The sequence below is a fragment of the Dromiciops gliroides genome, chromosome 4 (assembly GCF_019393635.1).
Source record: "Dromiciops gliroides isolate mDroGli1 chromosome 4, mDroGli1.pri, whole genome shotgun sequence".
Lineage (NCBI taxonomy): Eukaryota > Metazoa > Chordata > Mammalia > Microbiotheria > Microbiotheriidae > Dromiciops > Dromiciops gliroides.
In genome coordinates, this window is record NC_057864.1 from 237,127,671 (window position 1) to 237,144,719 (window position 17,049).

Sequence of the window (17,049 nt, forward strand, 5' to 3'; positions counted from 1 at the left end):
TCTTTTCATCTTTCCTCTTTCCTGGTTATAAGATAAAACCACAGAACTATTTTGATTTTCAAGATTGTTTAATACTAGCGCTTTGGAGCAATCTCTCACAGGGCTATTAATTATTTGAAATACTTGGAGAATTGTTTATTCACCTCCTTTGACCACTTATATCCCCTGGAGAATGACTGTCTAATATATTCCATTCAATCACTTTAATACGAACCTGGCTCCTTGTAAATGACACCGTATCCTATGCTATCCTTTTATGGGTAAGTTTATTTCCTCCAAACTTCCCTAAACTAAATGAGAGAGGAGGAGAGGGTTTAGTTCTCCTTTTACTTCCCAGTACCAATCCCAAATCACGAACCTACCATCCCCTTCACTTCTACCTCATAGAATCCTTTTACTTTCTTCAAGATGAAGCTCAAGCATGACCTTCTATCCCAAGGGTTCTTAACCACTTTTTGTGTCACAGATTACTTTGGCAGTCTGATGAAGTCCATACACCCTTTCTCATAATAATGTTATTTTTAAAATTCATAATTGAAGGAAATGCTAAATTTCAGTTAGAGGTTAGTGAAAATAAAGATGTAGCTTTCTTCTCATCCAAGTCCATAGACTCCCAGAAATTCATCCCATGGATCCCATCCATGGCACCTTCCAGGATTCTACAGTAAGCTTTTCCTGATCTTAATTTTTTTTTTGGTGGGGCAATGAGGGTTAAGTGACTTGCCCAGGGTCCACAGCTAGTAAGTGTCAAGTGTCTGAAACTGGATTTTGAACTCAGGTCCTCCTGAATCCAGGGCCGGTGCTTTATCCACTGTACCACCTAGCTGCCCCTCCTGATCTTAACTTCTAGGAGTTCTTTTGATTCAAATCACCTTACCTGTTCATACTGCCCTCCACAGTCTTCTGCCTCTGAGTGGTCCCCTTTTTTACCTTTCTAAATTACTTCAACATGGTGATCATATTTTCCTAATCTATCCTAATCCTTCCAATCATTGGATGAAAGTACTTTGGATACTGAATTTTCAGGGGGTCAAAAAGAGAGAAATCCCAAAAGGTGGCTATTTAGAAAGGAGACAGATGACAAGGATGGGAAAGAATAGTTTAGCTGGGCTAGGCACTTTCCTCTGGGCAGTAGAGGTTTGGTATATTTAAAATGTTGGACAGATAATTCTCTCAAAGCTCCTCAGAGAGTTTGAGAAAGAGAGGTCCACAATGGGGGAAAAGGTTCAAGAGAAGTTACCTGCCATAAATTTTCTTGACTATTTATCTTGGCATATGTGGTAAAAATTATTTGTGGTAAAGATTAATATCACAGTTTTAGCTGAATCATTTGGGAGGGGCCACACCTGGCCCACCGAGGTTACGTATGCTACTGAGTAGGCAGCTTTGGAAGGACCTCCCTTTTGAGGGGAGGGGAGATTGAACGCTCCCTGAAAAGAGGCAGGCTGCTTCCAGAATGCTAGGCATCTTCCAGAACTCGGTCTTTTCAGTCTTGGCCCTTGCGCTGGTGGCTTGTTCACTCTCTGTCTGGCGACTCCCCTTGTGGTAGCATGTTAGCTGTTCTGGCAGTGCGAGCAACTGTAGACTTTCAGAGCTTAGAGGTTCCTTTCTTATTGGCCTGGAAGAAATATCTGGATTTGGAGATCCCTTTCCATCATGAGTCCCCTGGAACTCTCCTGTACCATTGCATTGGTGAGAAGAATCTAGTCCATCACAATTGATCAACACACAATGTTGATGATACTGTGTATAATGTTCTTCTGGTTCTGTTCATCTCACTCATCATCAGTTCATGCAAGTCCTTCCAGATTTCTCTGAACTCCTCCTGCTCATTGTTTCTTACAGCACAATAGTATTCCATTGTATTCATATACCACAACTTGTCCAGCCATTCCCCAATTGATGGGCATCCCCTCAACTTCCAATTCCTTGCCACTACATAAAGAGCAGCTATAAATATTTTTGTACATGTGGGTCCCTTTCCCTTTTCCATGATCTCTTTGGGAAAAAGACCCAAAAGTGGTATTGCTGGGTCAAAGGGTATGCACAGCTTTATAGCCCTTTGGACATAATTCCAGATTGCTCTCCAGAATGGTTGGATCAGTTCACAGCTCCACCAACAATGCATTAGTGTTCCAATTTTCCCACAACTCCAACATTTATTATTTTCCTTTTTTGTCATATTAGCCAATCTGATAGGTGTCAGGTACCTCAGAGTTGTTTTAATTTGCATCTCTCTAATCAATAGTGATTTAGAGCATTTTTTTCATATGGAAATAGATAGCTTTTATTTCTTTATCAGAAAACTGCCTGTTCATATCCTTTGACCATTTCTCAATTGGGGAATGACTTGGATTCATGTAAATTTGGTTTAGTTCTGGGAGAAATATCTAAAAAGGGCAGTTCAGGGTGGAGGGAGAACCTAAAAGGTCCCTCATATTTCTGGGACCCCAATATTAAGGCGAGTCACCCAAATAACTCTCCGTATATCAAATTTTGGCCCTCACACATACATGTCACTGTCCCAATACCAATGCCCTCATACTTCTTTTTGGACTCATACAAAAAGGCACCCTTCTTTCTCAAACTAACCCATCCATCTGTATTGTGGATCCTATCCCTAATGTAAGAATTTAGGATATAGAATTGGAATGGATCTCAGAAGTAATCTAGTGCTTATTTTACAGGTAAGGAAATTATTTTATATTATATTTAATATAGTATATTATGTCATACTGTACTATACTATATTATGCTATACTATATCATGCCATACCATATCACATCACATCACATCACATCATATCATATGAAATTATTTGACAGACCCACCGAGGTTAAGTGGTTTGCCTATGGTAACCTAAGTGGTAAAGCCAGGATCTGAACTCAGGTCTAGTGACTCCAAGTTCAATTCACTTTCCAATGCCACTTGTTCACTGAACAGGCATTTGTTTGAAATTTTAAAAAAATAAAATAAAACCAGATCTTTGATTCTAAAATGACACTTTTCTTCTATGGTATCCTCAAGCTCCTACTCACAAGCATTTCAAGCTCCTACTCTTTATTTCAACCATGAGCAAATCTTGATATTTATATGTACAAATAAATTTATCTCCTTGTTTTGTTGGCCAAGGGGTTAAATTAATGAAATAGGTCTGGTTCAAGGACAAAAAAAAATAATGTACCTGGTGATTTAAGGAAAAGTAACTAGAGCTGTTCATCCCTAACCCCTTGTTTTGTAGGATATAGGGTTACATTCTAAGGACATGGGTCCTGGATACTTGCTTATCTGGGTGGGTTGGACTAGAGAAGAAAGGAGGGAAAAATAGGATAATGAATTATAGCTAATGCTAAAAGGTAAAGAGAAGCAGGAACTATCTGTGAACCAGAAGATGAAGAGCACATGAATAAAATATGTAGATACATATTAATGAAGGTATAGTAAGGGCAAATAACAACTATGAAGGGACATCTAGTAGAGCTGACTGAATGACAGATACTTGGGGAAGAGGAAGGGAGGAATATTTACATGGTCAAGTGAGGCAATTGGGGTTAAGTGACTTGCCCAGGGTCACACAGCTAGTAAGTGTTAAGTGTCTGAGGCTGGATTTGAACTCAGGTACTCCTGACTCCAGGGCTGGCGCTCTATCCACTGCGCCACCTAGCTGCCCTGAGGCATAAGTCTTAATGAAAATAATGCTCTGTTTTCAGATGGTAAATTGGAATCAGGCTAAACTAAGTGCTGTGAGCAGATTTCCAGTGCTGGAAATATGTGGAGTCAATAAAGACATAGATGTACTTAGTGTCTCTATCTTAATCTGTGACCTGGCTCTCAACCCTTCAAATGAGTAGTTTACTACATCTGTTGCCTCTATAATTCCACTGCTCACTCATTTCTTGCACTAATTTGGCATGATAATAGCTAGGATTTATATAATGCTTTGAAAGTTTACAAAACACTTTACAAATATTAACTCATTTTATCCTCACAGCAACCCTGGGAGGTAGATGTTATTATTAATCCCCATTTTACAGATAAGGAAACTGAGGCAGAGGTTAATGACTTGCCTAGGGTCACACTAGTTTGTATCTGAAGCCAGATTTAGACTCAGGTTTTCCTGACTCCAGGCCTAACGCTCTATCTACTGTGCCACTTAGTTCCTTCTAACATTGGTAAAATTATTGTCTCAAAATTATTCATTTTTACCAATTGCCTCCACTGATATAGATCAACAATTTGCATATTACTTATAGTATTAGAGAGTTGCCTGGTAGCACTGAAAGATTAAGTGACTTGCCCACAGCCACACAGCTAGTCGTTGTCAAAGAATTGGTCCCACTTTTTCTTGACTCTAAGGCTGGCTACACCATCACACTATACTGTCTCTCACTTTACTCCTACTGGTGCTTAATAAATGTTTGTGGAATTGAATGGGATATAATCCAGGCTCTTCGATCTAGAACTCAAGGCCTTCTAATATTCTGGACTTCTCTAATAACACACCACTGCTACTGTTACTACTAGTTAGTATTTATTATACATCTTTAAGGTTTGCAAAGTGCTTTACAAATATTGTCTTATTTTATATAACTGCCTGTTATATACAAATTACAAATATTGTCTTATTTTATATAACATGCCATAAACCCTGGAAGGTTGGTGCTATTATTCTCCTCATTTAACAAATGAGAAAACTGAGGAAGGTAAAGATTGCCCAGGGGCTTGCCCAGAGTCCCACATCTATTAAGTGTTGGGATTTGAATTTAGGTGTTCTTGACTCCCTATCTACCACTAAATCCACAATGCAACCTGGCTGCTTCAACTACTATACATTAACTGCTCTAGTCAGCCTTGTCTTTTCACTGTCCTATCCTCCATACACAAAAAATTTCTCTCCCTTGGAGATTCTCTCTTCCTTACCTCTTAATCCCAACCAGACTATAAAGTATAGCTCAAATTCTATATCCTCTATGAAGCTTTCCCTGACCATCACTGGATTCAGTATCTTTCTCTTCTTTAAGTTCTTTAAGAACTTATTACCGGTACTATTCATATACATGATATGTATTTATATACTTCCTTATGTCATTATGTAAGAATTTCGTGTAAGTCTGTGGCTTGTTTTCCAAATAAGATAAACACTTAGAGCATTCTCTAATAATAATAATACTCTATATTCCAATTTGTCTGTATCCAAGGTGCCCTGTATAATACTGGAGATATATCACAAGCACCTAGCACAGTCCATGTCACTCAACAGATGCTTAATAAACATTTGTTGAATGAAATTGAATAGTAGCTACTGTCTTAATGAATGAAAGAGGTAGGGATCAATTACTATGAAGTATACCAGGATAAGCTTACTCTTTCAAGGGAAAAGGTCTTTGAAAAATATATAGCTGGATAAAGAAACAACTGAACAAAGGAATAAAACATACCCATACTTTGAGAACCAAGATGACATTTCAGGAAAGAAAGAGTAAACCCCAACTCATCTTGAACCTGGCATTCTGCAGCATGGCAGTCACTCCCTTCTCCTCTGTACTCTTCTCTTGAGGAAAAGCAGAATTCTGAAAAGGAAGACCTGGGAGGTAAATTTAACTTCATAGGGGGCGGCTAGGTGGCGCAGTGCATAAAGCACCGGCCCTGGATTCAGGAGTACCTGAGTTCAAATCCGGCCTCAGACACTTGACACTTACTAGCTGTGTGACCCTGGGCAAGTCACTTAACCCCCATTGCCCCGCAAAAAATTAAAAAAAAAAATTTAACTTCATAAATACCACTGAGATTGCGTAGGGTGAAACCTATGATTGGAGCATGGTTTTGGATGAGTACACCTTATTGAAAGAAAACAGGAGAGACAAAAGGAGGGAGGGATAGAATTGCATGTTAAGAATATCCATTCATATGAGGAAATAAATCTAGCTACCACAGTGAGACACATGGTGAATGGCATTTGAGTGAGGATCAATGAAGGGAAGAGTCATAGAATTATAATTCTAGGGCAGCTGGTGGTGCAGTGGACAAAGCACCGGCCCTGGATTCAGGAGGACCTGGGTTCAAATCCAGTCTCAGACACTTGACACTCAACTAGTTGTGTGAGCCTGGGCAAGTCGCTTAACCCCAATTGCCCCACCAAAAAAAAGAAGTATAATTCTAACTAGAGCTAGAAGAAAGCATGTCAGTCAGTCAATAAGCATTTATTAAGCACCTCTTCCTAAGATAATTCAAATGGATCTTCAAATTTTGAAGATCACTTGTCAAGATAAAGTATTGGACAGTGAAGTCCTTTTTCTTTCTTTCTTTCTTTTTTGTTGATGTTGTTATTGTTGTTGTTGTGAAGTCCCTTCTTGAGCATTCAAACCAAGCATTCAAACTTTACTGCAGAGAGCACAACTCTGACGGGCTGGCCATGTTGTTCAAATGCCAAACATACATTTGCCTAAAAGACTATTTTATGGAGAACTCATGTAAGGCAAGCGTGCACATGGCAGTCAGAAGAAGAGATATAAGGACACTCTCAAGGTCTCTCTGAAGAACTGTGGAATCGATTTCATGACATGGGAGACACTGGTAAGGACCACCCAGCATGGTGTGCCTGCATCAAAGAAAGTGCTGCACTCTGTGAGCAATGCAGAATTGCAGTAGCTCAAACGAAGCATGAGATGCTTAAATTTAGAAACATGTCCACTCCAAATGTTCATATGAACTATTTGTGCCTCATTTGTGGTAGAGCCTTCTGAGTTGAAACTGGTCTGGTCAGTCATAGTTGGACACACTGTACCTTGACTCCAACATAGTGATGTCATTTTAGTTGTCTTCTAGAGCAAAGGATAACAACCAACCATTAAGCACCTACTATCTGCCAAACATTATGCTAAGTGCTGGTGATTCAAGAAAAAGCAAAAGACTATTTTTTTTTTCAGTCAAGAAGCTCTCTAAAAGAACCTCAGAAGACATCTAGTCCAACTCCTTCATTTTACATATAAAGAAACTGAGGCCTTAGAAGGCTGAGTAATTTTTCTAAGGTAACACAGAGAGTAAGCATGAGAGGTGGGATTTGAAAGCATGGCTTATGACTCCAAAGACAGGGCTCCTTCTATTAACCCATGCAAAAAAAGAAGTAATTTTGTTACTGGATTATATGCTACAGACCACCAGACAAAAAAGAGGATAACTGCAATGAGAAATCTGAGAAACAAATCACAAAATCAGGCATAAATGCATGATATAAAATTACTATAGAATTTCAATTATCCAGATAATCATAGAAGAGCCCTCGCTGCCAAAAGCAGAGAGCTAATAACTTTTTGACTCAATGTAATGATAACTACATTCTTGAAAAGGCAGTGGAGGGGGGGCGGTTAGGTGGCGCAGTGGATAAAGCACTGGCCGTGGATTCAGGAGGACCTGAGTTCAAATCCGGCCTTAAACACTTGACACTTACTAGCTGTGTGACCATGGCCAAGTCACTTAACCCCCATTGTCCTGCAAAAACAAACAAACAAACAAACAAACAAACAAAAAAGGCAGTGGAGGGGCAGCTAGGTGGTGCAGTGGATAAAGCACTGGCCCTGGAGTCAGGAGTACCTGAGTTCAAATCCGACCTCAGACACTTAACACTTACTAGCTGTGTGACCCTGGGCAAGTCACTTAATCCCGATTGTCTCACTTTAAAAAAAAAAAAAAAGGCAGTGGAAACAAAAAGGGGAAATTCTGTTCTCGATCTGATTCTCACCAACAAGGAGGTGAAAAATGATGGGACATTTAGGAGGAAGTGAACTGTACACTGCTTAGATTTTGTAAAAGAGAAGAGAGCCAGGCACAGTTAGAAAACCATTCTAGCTTTGGGGGGAGCAGATTTATAGGATTCAGAGGAAAGACAGGAGAGATAGGATCACATTCTAAGGCAAATCGATCCAGGAGAGATAAAACTCTAAAAAACCAAGTTTTGAAGATACAAAGGGAAATAATTCCAATGAAGATCAAAAATAGGAAGGGCTAAAGAGACTGATGTGAGCACATCAATCAACTTAGATTGAATGTAGATCAATTAATATTTTAGATATCTGTCTATACAGCATTAAAAAAAAGCAAGTGAAGGAAAGAAAATGAATATTAGAAGCATGGCACAGTCCAGTAATAATGTTAAAAGTTAGAATGAATTTGGGCTGATGAAGAAAACTAAGGATAATCCTCCCAAAATGATGTCTTAGCAATATTAGGAGGGGAAAGGAGACTAGTGAAAAGACAGGATTGTTTGGGATATATGGTATACTGACAACTGACAACAGAGAGAAGGTCAAGTTGCCTAATTCCAACATTGCTTTTGTTTTCTCTGCCATGGAAATTGACCTTTGTACAGGAAAGGCCCAGAACAACAAGAACAAATGGTTAATGGGGAGTCAATATATATTCCCACCTTTCTGCTTTCTTTCTAATATTGATTGCATTTGTTTTATTTGTGCAAAACCTTTAAAATTTAATGTACAGGATGTGGGAGGAATGGTTTACTCAGTACTTTGAAAAAGCATTCTAGGGGTTTAGTAGACTGCAAGTTCAACATCAGCAAAAAAAAAAAAAAAAGCTAATGTGATCTGAGCCTGCATCGAGAGAAATAGTGTCCTAGAATTAGGTGATAGTCTCAGTGTACTCTGCCCTAATCAAACCACATCTTGAGTGACTTTTAGGAGGACAGTCAGGATGCTGAAGGACGTCGATATTTGGATCAGTTGTAGGAAAAGTGGGTTAGCCTGAAGAAGCAAAAACTCAAGGTGATATGATAATTATCATTAAGTATTTAAATGGTTATCATGTAGAAGAGATATGAGATTTATTCTGTTTGGCCTGAGAGAAAAGAACCAAAAACAATGGGATTCAGAGCTTGATGTCAGGGAAAAAATTTCTTAACCATAAGAGCTATCCAGAAGTAGAATGGGCTGCCTCAGGAGTTAGTAAGTTTCCATTACTGTCTTCAGAGTCTGAATTTATCAGATATTACTGGGGATTCTTTTTGAGCAATGGGTTGGACTAGGCCACTGAGGTCCTTACTCTGAAATTCTGTGAAAAAATGTGAAATGAAAAGACCAGTGCTGCTTTATAGCTCTCAGACTCAACTAGCCTAGAAATCCTCCCATATCAGTTGGATGTGTTAACAAGTCTACCCTTCAGATCTAGGGATCAGAGCATATCTAAGAACAGTTGAACTCCCTCCTAAGATCAGAGAAAGTGCATGGATAATGCTGCAAGGAACCCTGACTTTGCATCTCCAAGTAAGTGCACAGGGAAATGAAAACCTCAGGGAACACTCTAAGAATTTTGAGAGAAAGTTAAAAAATGTTACTCTCTGAAATTCCTGTTAATAAAAATCATACTATGGATGAGAATAACCATATGTGGGGGCAGCTAGGTGGTGTAGTGGATAAAGCACCAACCCTTGATTCAGGAGGACCTGAGTTCAAATCTGGCCTCAGACACTTGACATTTACTAGCTGTGTGACCCTGGGCAAGTCACTTAACCCTCATTGCCTTGCCAAAAAAAAAAAGAAAGAAAGAAAAGAGAATAACCACATATAAAAATAAGCTATAAGAGATGGTTTAAAAATGAATTGCTTATGGCACCAAGGTCTCTCCTAAATCTCTTCTCAATGAAATACACCCAATACACTAAATCTCTTCCCTGGGTTATGTGTGTATGTGTGTGTTTATGAGTATAATCACATACATGTATAGATATATACATATAAATACACAAATATAATATATTGTTATATTAATTATATCATATATACATACCTATGTGTATATATGTATATATACATACCTATGTGTATATATGTATGTATATGTATGTGTGTATGTATATATATGTATATATATGTATATATACATACCTATGTGTATATATGTATATATAACTGATTTCTTCCTAATCTGACTAGACTGACCTTCCTCTACCAACTGTATTTTTCACCTCTGTCCATATGCTCTTGGATTGAATCTATAGAGATAACCATTTCTTTCTTGTTTTCTGATGTTGTGACATCACTCAGGTCAATAAATATTGCTAGCGTGACTTCTTCAATGTAAATCTCCAGTTTCTCTCTTGAAACTCCAGTGAGAGTTTCTGGGTGAAACTTGTCTTACAAGATGGACTATAGTTCTAAGGAAAGGCCTGTCCCTTTAATTTTGTTTTCAAGAGTCCACTTTGCCTTGTTCCTAGAGAAAGAGGGACCAAGAGGGAAATATTTCATCAGCTAGAAATTTTTCTTCCTAAAACCCAAATATCTCTTCCTAAGCAAGGACCCAAACCTCAGAAAGAGTGGGAGAGAACAGGCAAAGCAGCATGGTATAGTAGATAGAGTATACTAATATTGAAGCCAGGGACATCTGTGGTCAGTCAAGTCTTGAATCTGACATATGCTAAGGACTTTTAATGCCCCCAAGGCATTCTCTAAAACTATAAATTACAGAGTTAGAGAGGAAATTTTCACATCAAAAGTTTCCTAAACTAATGAAATGGGGAGGGGGAGAAAGACTTAGTGACTATAGGCAGAGTCTACAAATAAAAAGATCAAGCAACTTCAGGCAGTGACAGACTGAAAGTCATACAGGAATGTCCGCTTTCCCAGGATATCACATGGGATACTAGAGAGTATGTTAAGTGAGGCAGTAGGGTAAGAAGACAGAGAAAGGAAAAAAGGATTTATTAAATGCCTACTATGTGTCAAGCACTGTGCAGTGGAAAGAAGCTCTGGAGTCTGAAGATCTGTATTTAAATTCCAACTTTAATGACTGCTACATTTATGAAATGTTACTTGACCTAATTTTCCTTATTTATGAAATGGCATCTATGACCGAATGAGATAAATAACAAATAGGGTTCCTGGGTTCAACTCAGACTCATAGAAAGCATTTTTCTCCAACGTGCCTTGATACTCAAAATTGGAAATGTCTATGACTATCTTCTGTAAGTATATATACTTCAGAACCGAGTGCCCAGCACCAGCACAGGCACCAGCAGCAGCTATCTCAGGACTATAGATCAATTCTTTACCACAATCCATTTCTGATCTTATGCTGGGACTCTCCTTTCCTACCAGAGGGATCCAGATGTTCAGCTCCTCAGCTTCAGCCCTTCTCTGAGAGATTCGCAGACAGACAGACAGACAGACAGACACACACACACACACACACACTAATAATAAGGAGATTGCACATAAGGAAGAAGGCAAGTGGAGGTAGGGTGACAGGAGCGCCCACAGATGAAGATGGGGTGGCAGTGTCCAGTTAGTAATAAAAATAACTGCCATTTTTGAGGATTTTAGAGTTTGCAAATCTCTCTGAATACTTTAGCTCACTTGAGACTCACATCATCCCTGTTAAAAGGTTATTGTTATTTCTCTTCTGCTGATGAGAAAAGTGAAGTCCACAAATGTAATGTGAAGAGCCAGATGGGAGCCCAGGTGTTCCTGACTCACAATTCAGAGATCTACCGAATACACCATGCAGCAGTTTGTCTGCCCATTTGAATCATTAGAATATTTGAGCTGGGAGGAAACATCTAGTCCAACCCTTTTTACTTTACAGATGGGGAAACTGAGGCTGCTGGAAGGGACCTACCTGCTCTCTTGTCCCGGGGAGAGGGAATGATAGTACCACAACCACCCATACTTCAATCCCCTCGCCCGTCTCTCAGACCTGTCCGCTCAAAGGACCCTTTTGGTCACACCCTGATACCTCCCAGAATCCGTCTGCAATACCGCGACTCCTCTAACTTCGGCGACAGAGAATTGCAGCCAAGCAACAGGACTCACCTTCTCCTGGTCCCCAGCTGAACAATGGATACCTAAGGCCAAGAGCTTTGTGAAATTGCGCCTGCGCAGGTGTAACCTGCAAACTACGATTCCCAGAATTCTTTAGGATTGCGTGATTTTTTTTTTCCTGATTTCAGAAAGTTTTCTGGGGGGTCCGTTCCCTTCTGGTCCCTAGAAACCACAAAGCTTTGGAGAAAGGTTGAAGTGTGTTTCTCGATGACGGGGGGAAATGGTGAAGGGGTTTAACCTCCGTCCTTCCTTTGTTGGCAAAGGAGAGAGATCGGACAATAGTGTAAAAGTTGAGGAAAAAAATTATTTTTTGACAGGCTAGTCGTATAGGCAGAATAGGAAGAGACAGTGAGGGAGAGAGAAAACAATTAAATAAGAGGGAGAAAAGGTAACACGGAGAAAGATGAGGAAAAAAGAAGCTGAGAACGAGAACTTGTACAAAGAGTTGTATATTTTACTTCTTATGTTATGCTTCAAATAGAATAGAAATTGCAATTTGCCACATAAGTTGATATGCAATAGAACAACAAAACTCAACGAATATTAAATTCAGCCAGGCGCCTTTATTTTAAGGAATTTAATTTTTAAATTAAATAAGATTTTAAAATTCACTAACAATTATTTATTAAATGCCTTCTCTGGGCAAGTGTATAGAAATAAGTAAATACAAAATATATAAAGTAATTTTTAAGTGGCACTTCTCTTGTTATTAAGAAACCCAAGGGGCAGCTAGGTGGTGCAGTGGATAAAGCACCGGCCCTGAATTGAGGAGTTCCTGAGTTCAAACCCAGCCTCAGACACTTGACACTTACTAGCTGTGTGACCCTGGGCAAGTCACTTAACCCCCTTTGCCTGCAAAAAAAAATAAAAATTAAAAAAAAAGAAACCCAAGATACTCTTTTTTGGGGAGGACAGGGCAATGAGCTTATTTAATTACATGTTCTAATTTTAGTCTGTGAGGAATGGCAAGTAAAGGTAAGGGCATGATCCTTATTTTACACAGGGCTTTGTGCACTTTTTTGTTTGTGTAGACCTGATTATTATTATTATTATTTATTTTTATTATTATTTTGGTGTAAGGGACTTCCCAGTACGTAAACTTCTGTCAACTAATAGGCATCCACAACTTCTCTGTAACACATAATATAGAACTTAGGTTCTTAACTAGGGGTATCGAACTTAGCCTTTTGATAACTTTTTAAAAATTAAATTTTATTTTTTCAATTAGCAAAAATCCCACTTCACTCCTCACCTCCCAAATAAGACTGAAAGAAAAACAAAATTGTTGTTATAAACATATAGTCAAGGAAAATATTTCCATGTTGATCATGTACAAAATGAAATACACACATATAAATATAAATATATATGTACATGCATATGTGTCTATAGCAAAACACTTTCTGTTACTAACCATGTTCACACAGACCACTGCTCCCAAATCCTTTTCAAACTCTTGGGTTATTTGCTTGCATTTCAAAGCATATTCTATATACAAGTATACAAGGACCTAGTCTTAAACATAAATACATAACGACCAGCTGACAGATGACAAGCCCAAGCACTCATCTACTTAGTTGTTTAGAATATGGAAAGAACTATAACTCTAAGCTGAATTGATTGCTTAGATCTTATACATCTGCATCTTATTATGGTAGCTCAGATGTGTTCCAGTTTAGCCTATTTAGTAAAGATTTAATACATCATTCATATCTTCTGCTGACCAACTGCCATAATTATAGAAATTTGCCATAAAGAGGGATATAACTGTAATAATGGAAAAATGCTCCCCCTAACTTGATGGGTGGGGGTTTTTTGTTTGTTTGTTTGTTTGTGGGGCAGTGAGGGCTAAGTGACTTGCACAGGGTCACAGAGCTAGTAAGTGTCAAGTGTCTGAGGCCAGATTTGAAGTAAGATCCTCCTGAATCCAGGGCTGGTGTTTTATTCACTGCATCACCTAGCTGCCCCATCTAACTTGATGTTAATTCCTGGCAAGAGTTATATAGGGAACCAATTGTACTGACGGAATGTCACAGCTGGGCTTAGAATTTTAGTCAGGTAGGAACACTTTCCATTCAAGAAGAAACTCTGGGGAAACTAAGTCAGGAGGTTCCTACATCAGCCCATGCCAAAAGTTGCTCTCCCTACTTGTCTCTGAGACAAACTCCACCTACTATGTATTATGGGTCATTGGCTCAATAGCATTTCTCAACAATCACACCTGGAAACAAACTCAGAATAATATCAATTATAATCCCATAAACGTTTACCTCAAATAGCAAGGTTCACTAATCCTGTAAAGGCCTAAGTTATTGTTACTCCTCTCCTGATATTGCGATAATAACATTTACCAAGCCTTTAAAAATTTACTCAAGGGGCAGCTAGGTGGCGCAGTGGATAGAGCACTGGCCCTGGATTCAGGAGGACCTGAGTTCAAATCTAGCCTCAGACACTTGCCACTTACTAGCTGTGTGACCCTGGGCAAGTCACTTGACCCTCATTGCCCCACAAAAACACCACCAACAACAAAAAATAATTCTAGAACATAATTACAATCTAGAATTCCTCAGAGATGGTGAATATCTGATAGTTTATTCAAAAATTTAGGGGAAAACCCCAACAAAACATTGATCAATTGCTGTAAATCTCCAGACTAACATATTCATCTCTTGAGGTGAATGCAAAATAAGAAATTTTAAAAGTGATGACTTATAATATTTAGCCCAATATACTTTGAAGCCTTAACGCAAAAATAAACCTTTTAAGAATGGAGTTTGTTGTCAACTAAAAAATTACTTGAAACAATTAACAATTTTATCAAAGTAGCAGGATATAAAATAAATCCACATAAATCATCAGCATTTCTATACATGACCAACAAAGTCCAGCAGCAAGAGATAGAAAGAGAAATTTCATTTAAAGTAACAGTAGACAATATAAAAAATTGGGGAATCTACTTGCCAAGACAAACCCAGGAACTCTATGAACATAATTACAAAACACTTTTCACACAAATCAAATCAGATCTAAATAATTGGAAAAATATCAATTGCTCATGGATAGGCTGATCTAATATAATAAAAATGACAATTCTACCTAAATTAATTTACCTATTCAGTGTCATACCAATCAGAATACCTAAAAATTATTTTATAGAGCTAGAAAAAATAATAACAAAATTAATCTGTAAAAACAAAAGGTCAATAATATCAAGGGAACTAATGAAAAAGAATGGAGCTTGTCGGGGGCAGTTAGATGTCACAGTGGATAGCTCACCAACTCTGGATTCAGGAGGACCTGAGTTCAAATCTAACCTCAGACACTTGACACTTACTAGTTGTGTTACTCTGGGCAAGTCACTTAACCCTCATTGCCCCGCCAAAAAAAAAGGAGTTTGTTAAGACTAAGTTGGTGGGGCAGCTAGGTGGCACAGTGGATAAAGCACTGGCCCTGGATTCAGGAGGACCTGAGTTCAAATCTGGCCTCAGACACTTGACACTTACTAGCTGTGTGACCCCAGGCAAGTCACAACCCCCATTGCCCTGCAAAAAGAAAAAAGACCAAGTTGGTTCAAGATATTCAATATATACTTTTCCAGGTATAGTTTCATAATCTTCACAAACGATAGGCAAATATTCTTAGAGGAAACTTTACTCTACATTATAAGCAGATTTTAGAATTTTAACCCTATTTTGTGCAAGGACTATATGTAATAGAGGGGGGGGATCCCATCTAAGTAAATCCATCATTTAGGAATTTCACAACACAGGGTTAATAAGAGTTTATGCCCACATGGTGCCAAGAAACCAACTTTAGTTGCTTCATAAGTTTTAACCTTATCACAATAATCCCTTATGACAAATAATATAACAAAAAATTTCACAATTTTCATAACTGTTAGTCAAATAATTGCACATGAAATTTCCTCTTTACTATAGGTGAACCTGGAACCTTCCAGTCTCGTAAGTTACAGTACTTCAGAATATTACAATATGTGATCAGCAGGGCTGATAAAATAATATAACGGTTTTCAAACTTTTTTTCATCTTTTTAACTGCTTGGTTCATGACCCAACAACATGAAAATTAAAGAGAAGCTGCTTTCCTAACAGCATATTTGATACAGTAGCTTACCACATTTCACAATACAAGAAAATTTAGAAACATGACAATAATATGTGCAACATCATGAATTTAAATGCATGAAACAAAACTCAAGTACTAATCAGATGATGTTGATTTAGTCAGATGTATTTCCAAATTACCTTACATAAAAAATCATTCATCCTATTGGCGCAGTGGATAGAGCCCTGGAGTCAGGAGTACCTGAGTTCAAATCCGGCCTCAGACACTTAACACTTACTAGCTGTGTGACCCTGGGCAAGTCACTTAACCCCAATTGCCTCACTAAAAAAAAAAAAAAATCATTCATCCTATCACACATGGCTTTAGTACAGCTGAACAGATTTAGGTGGAATTTACTTCCTTCACATAAGATGATTTGTGATGTGAGCTGATTTAAAAAATCTCTCATTCTAGATAGGTATAAAGCTACTAGCTCTTCCACTTCCGAATCATGTAGCTCTCAAGTTTAAGCATTATAGAACTTATACATCTCACCAGCAGAGCTAAAACAAACTGATAACCATGTCCAAATAGTGAGTCTCAAACATAAAACAATGAAGAATTTTTGAAACCATTATTATAATCCTAATAAAATAAAATCCACTTAACAAAAGTAGTTAGCAGCTTTTAGACATCTTTAACCTTACAATATCTAAATTACAAGAAGTCATTTTTCTAACTATATTGATGTTACCAAATTTCACAATATAAAAATGTACTTATTTTACATTAACAATCAAAACTGTTATAATTAGGTTGGCTTCAAAGTATATTGGGCTAAATATTAAAAGTTATCGCTTTTTAGCTGTGAGACCCTGGGCAAGTCACTTAACCCCAACTGCCCCTCAAAAAAAGAAAAAGAAAAGAAAAGAAAAGTTATCGCTTTTAAAATTTATCACTCTAAGATTTGGGATAGAGGACTAATTTTTGTCCCAGACCGATAGCTCTAAGGAGTTAGGTCAGGTGTTGGCAGAGCATGGCCTCTTTTTCCCAGGCTGAAAGCCTTGAGAGTCTTCAGAAAGAGTTAGACATTTCTCAATTTGCACTATATAAGAAAGCATCTAAGGTATTATATAATAGTTATATCTAAAACAGAATG

At 38.1% G+C, this 17,049-nt stretch overlaps 1 protein-coding gene across 2 annotated transcripts in view; it reads right to left on the minus strand.

The window, feature by feature from the left end:
• Positions 1-17,049, minus strand: part of LOC122752962 (zinc finger protein 286A-like) — a 105,499-nt gene that overhangs the window by 41,960 nt on the left and 46,490 nt on the right. For both annotated transcript variants that reach the window (XM_043999991.1, XM_043999987.1), the window contains one exon: positions 5,440-5,571. In XM_043999991.1, the coding sequence (XP_043855926.1) occupies positions 5,440-5,571 (132 nt within the window). Of the gene's footprint in view, positions 1-5,439; positions 5,572-17,049 lie in introns of those variants that run through there.